The 9,066-nt window shown below is 49.5% G+C and overlaps 1 protein-coding gene across 1 annotated transcript; it reads right to left on the bottom strand.

Moving 5' to 3' along the window:
* Nucleotides 1-5,322: 5,322 nt before the first annotated feature.
* LOC129381942 (uncharacterized) lies at nt 5,323-8,603 on the bottom strand. Its single transcript, XM_055065219.2, has 2 exons — nt 8,411-8,603; nt 5,323-8,166 (listed from the first exon to the last, which is right to left on the bottom strand). Exon 2 carries the CDS (start codon nt 7,144-7,146, stop codon nt 5,872-5,874), a length of 1,275 nt encoding a protein of 424 aa, XP_054921194.1. The 5' UTR covers nt 7,147-8,166; nt 8,411-8,603; the 3' UTR covers nt 5,323-5,871.
* Between the last annotated feature and the right edge of the window lie 463 nt (nt 8,604-9,066).

Here is a 9,066-nt window from a genome sequence, read left to right as displayed (position 1 = left end):
TATGTGGTGTTTTCTCTTTGGGCACTAGCAACTCTCAAAAAGTCAGTCTCACCCTAAAGATGAAGCATTGATAGCCATAGCCAAGTACAGCACAACTACATGAAATAAGGTTCATAGTCCTATCTGCCATACTGGTAGGTAGCAAGATGTGTAAATGTGTGGACAACTACTTCCCCATCCACTTGAAAGCAAAAGCAGAAATAAACGTTGGGGAGAACCTGTACCTGCAGAATTGCATACCAGGTTTAAAATCCAGTGAAAAATAAATGAAAAGGGGTCATTAAACAAAAGTCAAAGCACAAAATTTGGTAATAAAAGCCAATGTGAAAAATAATTGGACAATGGTAACGCATCGGTGTCCCATGACGTCCCAGCGAGCTCAGAAGCCCTCGCACCGGGCTTTTAATGAGAATGAAATGATGAGTCTGAGACGAGTTGGCATGGGCATACCATAAAAAAAAGTGAAAGAAATCCCCCTTCCCAGCGCAAATTAAACACAAAAAAGGGAAAGAAGAGGAAAGGAAAAAAAATATGAACATACAGGGGGTGAAGTACATAGGTAAATGACCCGTCGGTAGGTCCGTAAGGCTGGTATGAGATGACAAAGAAAGAAAAATACAAAAAAAGAAAATCAAAACGTAAGAAAGACAAAGGGGAAAAAGAAAATAGAAACACTGGTTGGTGCACACACTGTTGCACTCGGTGTAGTCTTGGTGACAGGTTCCAATGGCAAGTCCAAAGTACAGCTCAACGAATCCACGTGGAGCTTCTTCTTGCCTGGCCATCATCATCGACGGCTTCTTGAAACATCAGCTTGCCGGTACAGTCCGACACGTTCTCTCCCGAGTGTGTATTAATAGGCATACGCCACTTGTCCCCATCATGCGGGCGAGGCAAAGCCTCACCATGCTTGGTCAAAAGGCCTGCATGGGGTAGGGGCAAGGACGCATTTGAATCTATTGCGTGTAGTTACCTGAAGCGTTGTATGAAACGAATTGTATACAAAAACGTGAAGAAAAAAAAGCAAAAAAAACTTCACACAGTGGAATTTGAACCATCGACGTTTGGTTCCACGCAGTGAACTGCCGCAGTCCTCCTTTCCCAATGTCATATTGGTTTGAAGGCGGCCTGGTCAGTCGATGGGACGTGAGGCGACCTGGCGGACAGCTCTCCACCAGTCTACTACACACTGCCCCCATCTCGGCGGGAATGCGCGCCTCCACTGCGTTCTGGCGTCCGTTTCGCCGTGATCTGGCCATTCTGTCCACCACACGGGCGACGCATATGTCACGGCGGGCAACAGGACTTGCCTGTATAATTGGCGTTTGTTCTTCCGGGTGAGCGCCGCCGCGTCCATGTGCAGAAATGAAAGGGATTTCATCGCCAGCGTTTCAGCCTTGCGCTGAAGATACTTGGCGTGGTCAATCATCACGCCCAATAGCTTTGCCGCATTGCGAAATTTCAAGCGTTTCTTGTTGCAATCAATTTTGATTCTCGGCAGGCTCTTCTCCATGCTGCCTTTGCCAAAAGAGAAAAGAATGCAGATGGTCTTATCGTGGTTCAACTTCACTTTGCTGAGACGCGACCATTCTTTAATGCGGTCTATTGCGTCAGTGGCCTTTGCGATCGTTTCATGTCTGTTCTTGGCCGGTACTAGTACAACAGTGTCGTCTGTGTATGCCTGCATGCGAATTCCCTTCGGCATCGGCAGTCGCAGCAGACTGTCCACCACCATGTTCCAGAGCATGGGTGACAGCGGAGGTCCCCGAGGGCTCCCCAGCGACGCCTCCGCCGTGGCCGCCCCGGAGCGCGATTGAAACGTGACCGTTCGGTGGGTCAGGAACATGTGCAACAATTGCCCCAAGTTGGTCCCCTTCCCTGAAGTATTGCATCACTAAAGGATGCCACATGCTGTCAAAAGCTCCTTGGAAGTCCAAGGACATTAGCGTCACCGGTGTGTTCTGGAACTGGTGCATGTGGATAAACTGGTACAGATCTTGTAGCGCCGTCACGGAGCTCCTGCCATGTGTAAATCTGTACTGGTATGGGTGAATGAGGCGTCGTGTTACCAGGAAATGATATAAGCTACCATGTAGTAATCTCTCCAATACTTTCCCCAAAATAGATGACATACATACCGGGCGATATGCACTTGGCAATTCCAGTGGTCGGCCTGGTTTTTGAATAAAAATTGCCTTACTTTGTCACCAGGCCTGCGGGAAATGTCCGAGAGCAAGTGCAGCATTAAAGATCATGAGAACGAACTGAGGATGGACCCGACACATGGCAGCGACAATGTCAGTCGTGAGGCCGTCCGGCCCGGGTGCTGAACTTGCCGGAATTTTGCCCAATACCGCATCTAATTCTTTCGTGAGTCCACAGTCTTCGATAGTGGTGCGGTAAGGCTGCTGAGTCCATTGACGGATGTCGCTGTGGCTTGGTGCATCGTGATCTCCATTGTCTCTGGCAATTAGCGTGTCCAATAAATGTTGCGCTGATTGCAGCACGCCCTCTGTCAGACTACCGTCGGGTAATCGTAGCAGCGGCAAAACTGTTCTTATGTTTGTGATACCGAACACCACTTTAAACGGTTCCGCAAACAAAGACCGCTTTCTAGACGTGGTGCATTTTGCTTTCGCAGCGCATTCTTTCTCTCTTTCAGTGTTTCGTTGGAATTTAGCTAGTGCCGAACTATAACATGCCCTGTGCACGGTCCTGAGCCCAGTGTCGCGGCATCTTTGAAACCAGCGACACATGGCATTCACTTGCGTTTTCTGCATCCTTAGTTCCGGCATCCACCAGCTCTTTCCTTTATTGTTGTATCCGACCGGTTTCATTTGCTTACATTTCTTTCCAGTGATTTTGTACATTTTTTTCATGAGCATGTCGAGTGCCTGATTTGACCCTACAACTTCAGTGCTCGCTTTTTGAAACCATGCGTGCCCTTGTAATATCGTGATGAGCTTTCATCTACCACACCGCGTGAGACGCTTCTCCCACCGCTGCCTTCTGGTGCCTATAACGATGTTCATGATTTGGTGTTCTGAAAAAGGATCATCATCAACGCCAGTCCATTCGTATCTGTGCTTCATTAAGTGCAGGGTCGCCAAGGTCGCATTTATCCAACTTTGTGTGTATTTATTCTTGTATGTCGGCGGCGATGCTGCGTCATCGAGCACTATCAACCCATTTGCTACCGCGAATTCAATTAGGCGCAAACCTCTGTTGTCGTTTGCACTTGGGCCACACATTTCATGATGAGCATTGAAGTATCCCATTATGATTGCACTCTCTGATTGGCATTTCGCAAGGCTGGTCGCGATTCCGTCTAGTGTTGTGTCCATTGGCTTGTGTGGGGGTGCATACGCCGAAATGACCATCCACTCATAGCCCCACTGTAACGTATCGCAAAACTAGCTTGGAGATGTAAATTGGGAACACATCAAATGGCAATCTGTGCGCCACGACAGCGCTGAGAGGGCCTTCCCTCTGGCCGAAATATATGAATTGCGGCGGCAACTGTGGTGCGCTTCCTTTCAGTGCGTATGGATCGCATATGGTGGCCACCGAAATCTCACATTCTTTCATTCTGCGTGTAATCGCCTGTGAGCCCGGTACTTTCCAGTAATGAACGGCATGCGCATTATCAGCATGATAGTATTCCCAACAGGAAAGTAGCAGGCGCGGCGTTTTCAAGAAAGGAAACGCATCAAGGCAGATGACGATTATTGTGTGGCAGAAAGGGCACGCCAAAGGGTGTAAACTTTTCTTAGAGTGTATGCACATGGCACGAAGAAGAGAAGCGGATGACTAAATTTCTTGGTAAATCAAATGGTACACAGACATATTCATGACATATATATAATAGAATAATTACCACATACTCTAAATGCACAAACTGAAAAAGTGATAACTCTTGACCGGAATATGCGTGCTTGCAGTAACAAACGCCGCACCGCCTTAACTTTCTTCATGGTGGTGCTCTGTTCATGGGAGTGCGCAAGGCAGCTTCGACCGACGACGTGTAGCTGGAGTGTTATCACGGATGGAACTAGCGTGCACAAAAATTCTAGTAGTCAGATGGCACTGACCCCAAATATACCAATAGGATTTCCGAGAAGGAATCATGTCAATGACTGGACGCTATTATGATGATGATGACGAATGTGGTATTTTGTGGTGCAAGGCCAAAAAAGCAGCAGGCCGGTGTTAAAGGGACACTAAAGTGAAAAATGATTTCTGCATCAGTAAATTAGCGTTACTCCAATTAGCGTTAATCACCAAAAACGTTACTTCTACAACGATAAGATGTTTGGTAAGCCAGAAAAAGCGCAAGAACGAAATACGGGTGGCGACGCCTACTTAAGTTCATGCACCTGGGGGCTGTGACGTCTTGGATTTTGATGGCATCTTCCAAGGCCTACTAATTGTATATAGCGGTACAGATTGGCTACATTGTGTTCTAAAGGAACCAAATATCAAACATGGCAAGTTTCGGGAACCTTTATTCAGCCAACGCGGCCCAAATGCGAAAACAAACTTTGGAATCCCTGACGTCAGGCTGACGTCCCGGCGCTGGGGTTTCAGCACGAAATTCAAATACTGGTACTTGGACCTTCATTTTCTCATCGAATAATCAAACTATTCTTTTTAAATAACTGCCTGCAGGGTCCTCAAACAATGCTTCATTAGTCTAAACTGATTTATTGTTTCGCTTTAGTGTCCCTGTAACGAGTTTGCAGAGGAGCTATGAATAGCGAGAAGTAGATAGTATGTGGCTGTAAAGGGGCCTAAGAAACTCGCTGTAAAGTGCGTAAAACCTGTATGTAATAGCATTATTTGCTACAATCCGTTAATCCCAGCATCTTGGGTTCAATACCCGGTCCTTCAAGACAGCGGCGAGTTTTGAATTTATTTATTTATTTACAGTATACCCTGCAGCGCCGAAACATTATAGCAGAGGAGTGGGTACAACATGAAGTGACTAGCACGAGAATATAATCGCACAAAAGGGAGGGATGACAAAGGAGCAATGCACCCAGATAAAAAAGAAGGTACATGAAAGAAGTACATGAATAACAGTACAAAAAAAAAGTTCACTCAGCCTGCAGTCATTGGTTTGGAAGAAGATTGCAATTACAAATTATTGATTAGCCTTAAAAATGCATCCCGAGGAGCTCTCACAACTTCAACTGGCAACTTATTCCATTCAGAAATACTGCGGTGTTGTGTCGGCAGCGGCAGGCAAGCGGGGGGCCCCGACGGGCGAACGCGCGGCTAGCGCCGGCGCAGTGAAGGAGACACGGAGCTAACTGCTCCCGATGAAAACCGGAACGAAGACTCCGCCGACCTGCGGCTGTTTATTACTTATGAAGGCTTCACCTGCTAGATGACACCTCCCGATTGGTCCAAGCTTGTCACATGACAGAAGGGGGGTGCGCCATCTAGTTAAACAACTACAAAACATACATGTGCGATGACACAGAGATCTGACAGGGGGCGACACTATACTACATCATCCCCCCCTGGAAACAAAGCGAGCATACAGTGAAACGCGCACACAAGACGCGCACTTAAGTCCAAAGGCAATTTCAGTTCATTCCCCCCCACGGTCACACACGCGTGCACCAGATGCACACAAGGCATGCACTTAAGTCCACAACAAATTCAATCCATGCCTGCCCAAGTTCACATACACGTGCACCAGTCTTGGGCACCAAAACACGGGCAGTCACTCAAAGTCTGACAAGGAACACTGCACAAAACTCACTGCACCGCAACAAGGAGCACTTTTTATACCTGTGTTAATGAAACATGTGGACTGTCACAACAAGGCCCCTAGCCGTGGCATTTTGAAGACGGAAATACGTTCTACACTACATAAACAAAATCATCGAGCCACGGAGGCCGTTTTCTGACACGATGAGGACGCGTGCGTACCTCAGAAGAACTTTGGGGGTTGCGACGCGTATCGGTCGACTTTAAAGACCCAGTCGTCCCACTATTATTTCCCTCCCCCTGGTTGGACAATTGAATGTGGTTAGCGCTCAAAGCTGGAGAGGGTTGCCCAGGAAGCTCCTCTCGAAGTCCCAACAAGTCCTGGGAGGCTACCGATTCCCCCACGGAATCAGAGACGACTGCCGACTGTGCAGACTCGGAAGTGATACAGCCAGACGAACTACTTAACTGATGCCTATGAAAGGACGATGACACTACAGACGAGTCATCGGAATGACTATCCAAGTTTGAATATGAGTACAAAAAGTTTCTATCACTTGTACACAATGTACTACATGCTGGATCCTTCATCACTACGGTTAACTTAGACACATGCCACGTCTTTCCATCACTGAGTAGAAAAGTAGATGGTCCTATCTGGGCCTTGACTTTACGAGGTTTACTGTACTTAAAAATTCCTTTCCTGTTAAATCTAATTCTGACGGTGTCTCCCACCTTGATACGAGTTGCCTGAGCACCTCTACGTTTGTCTACGTACTGTTTAGTCTGCGACTGTTTCTGCAAGACCCTTTCTTGCACTTGAGACACAAGACTGTCCTGTTCCCGTAGATCTACACAGAGCCGCATGGTTCCATCCTTCTTGCGCACCACCACGAGTGGAGACACCCACTCAGTAGCCTCGACGCGCTCGATGACGTCGCAGTCCCCGAGACGTCGCAATTCATGTGTGAGCTGGTCACGGAGAGCCAGGGGTAGTCGGCGCAACTTTGAAGATACTGGTTTCGCATCTTGCTGCCGATGAATTCGGTGCACAAAGTTGTTGACGAGGCCCAACTCGTCACTGGAAAGGTGATCAAAACCCGGAGGCACACCTGTGGGGCTCTGTACTGAAGGAAGCGATGGTAGACGGCATGTCAGCGACGTACCGTCGATCTGTATGCCCAAGCGTTGGATGGCATCTAAACCCAGCAGTGATGTTCCTGTAGTCGTTACGTGGAACGTGACGGAGCATGACCTTTGGAAAAACTGGACAGTGGCTTGAAACAGGCCTTGAATGTCGATCCATTGCTTGGAGAAATTTTTCAAGTCCACTGTTTGTGACAGTCTGTGCTGTCGACCAAAGTGCTTTCCAAAATCTTCGACCGTCATCATTGAGACAGACGCTCCCGTATCCACCGGCAGTCGCATGGAGACGCCGTTCACTACGACTGGAACTTCCAAATCTTTTTTAGTTTCAAAAGCGCTTACCGTCAGGACAGACGCGGACGGCTGCCCTGCGGAAGTTGAAGACCGCGTCTCTGCGGAAGAGACGTGCTGAACAGTACGGATTTTTCGGCATACTGATGCAAAATGGCCCAACGTGTGGCAGGCGTTGCACCGCCGGTTCCTTGCTGGACAATTCCTGTACGTTGCAATATGTTTCGTGCTGCCACACCGGTCGCATGCACCACGGTTCCCGGAGGAGCCATGTGCGAAATGTCCGTCGTCTCGGCGGCCTCTCGGAAGAAGTCCGTCGTCTCGGCGGCCTCTCGGAAGAAGTCGGCCATCTTCATGGCCTCCCGGACTACGTCGGCCATCTTGGCGGCTCCCCGGAAGAAGTCGGCCATCTTGGCCCGTCGACGGAACGCCAAGTTGAGCTGCCTCGATTCTTTGTATTTTCTCCGAGTCGAACGCGCGGTTCGCTCGATGTAGGGCTTCTAACGAGCGTCCAATTTCTTCTGCCTTGTCCAAGGTCAGGGTTTCGCCATGAGCCAGCAACTTTTCGCGAACGCTGACGTTCGCTACCCCATGTATGATTTGGTCTCGGACGCGCTCGCCATAGGTTGTGCCGAAGTTGCACTGTACCGCCTTCTCCTTCAATGCGGTCACGAATTCCAGGAATCCTTCTCCGTCGAACTGCTTCCGACTGGTGAATTCGTGCCGTTCCGCCAGGACATTTGTTGACGCGGCGAACAGCCGGTCAAGCCGCTCCAAGAGTCTCGGAAACTCTGACGCTGGCGGGACCGCATCACTTGACGTTGACGCTGCGCCGGTCGACTGCCTTGCTGCTTCACTTGACGGTGACGCTGCGCCGGTTAACTGCCTTGCTGCTTCCTGCTCCTCGTCTGCGAAGTACTTCCGTTGTCCCTCACGCCCGAGAGCGCTGACGAGCGCGGACGCTCGTCGCGCGTCCGTCCAGTCGCCACCGCCGGCCGCTTCGAGGTGGGCCTGAAAAATTTTTTTCCAGCGATACCAAGGGATTAACGGTGGGCCGGGCACTTCAAGAAAAACGGGAAGGTTCGCAGTAAAAGCCATGCCGGGTAGCGTGCAGGAGGCAAGCCGGAGCTCGCCGCAGGAATGGGGCAAGGAAGAACAAGGGGGCGAGTAGGCCTAGGCTCGGAAGCCTCGCGACGCCAAGTGCGTCGGCGGCGTTTGCCTGCCGTGCGGACACGGGAAGGGTCGCTTCACTTACGAAGCTCGTTGGTGTCCCGGGGCTTCGGTCGGAACCGCTGCGGGAATCCCATCCTCGTCGCCAAAAGATGTTGTGTCGGCAGCGGCAGGCAAGCGGGGGGCCCCGACGGGCGAACGCGCGGCTAGCGCCGGCGCAGTGAAGGAGACACGGAGCTAACTGCTCCCGATGAAAACCGGAACGAAGACTCCGCCGACCTGCGGCTGTTTATTACTTATGAAGGCTTCACCTGCTAGATGACACCTCCCGATTGGTCCAAGCTTGTCACATGACAGAAGGGGGGTGCGCCATCTAGTTAAACAACTACAAAACATACATGTGCGATGACACAGAGATCTGACAGGGGGCGACACTATACTACATGCGGGAAAGAAAAAACTTCGTTTAGTTTGTTTTGCTGGAAATTTCACGTATTTTGAAACTGTGGTCTCTTCTGTTTGAGATATAGTGGGGTGCTTTAAGGTATTTTAGCTTGTTAATGCTTGTCGCGTCAGTGTATATTGCGTGCAGAAGTTTCAGTCGCTGATTCTGGTGTCTTATCTGTAGCAGCTCTAGTCCGATATGTTTCTTTATTGCTGTTATGCTTACGTGTCTGGAGTACTGCCTTGATATGAACCTGGCAGCGCGGTTTTGTATGCCTTCTAACTTATCAATCGTAC

This window comes from Dermacentor andersoni, chromosome 10 (genome assembly GCF_023375885.2).
Source record: "Dermacentor andersoni chromosome 10, qqDerAnde1_hic_scaffold, whole genome shotgun sequence".
Lineage (NCBI taxonomy): Eukaryota > Metazoa > Arthropoda > Arachnida > Ixodida > Ixodidae > Dermacentor > Dermacentor andersoni.
The sequence above is the reverse complement of the archived record's forward strand: the minus strand, read 5'-3'. Positions and strand labels throughout refer to the sequence as shown.

Coding starts and splice junctions, on each gene's coding strand:
- LOC129381942 (XM_055065219.2), bottom strand. CDS start 7,146: ATGCGACTGCCGGTGGATACGGGAGCGTCTGTCTCAATGATGACGGTC.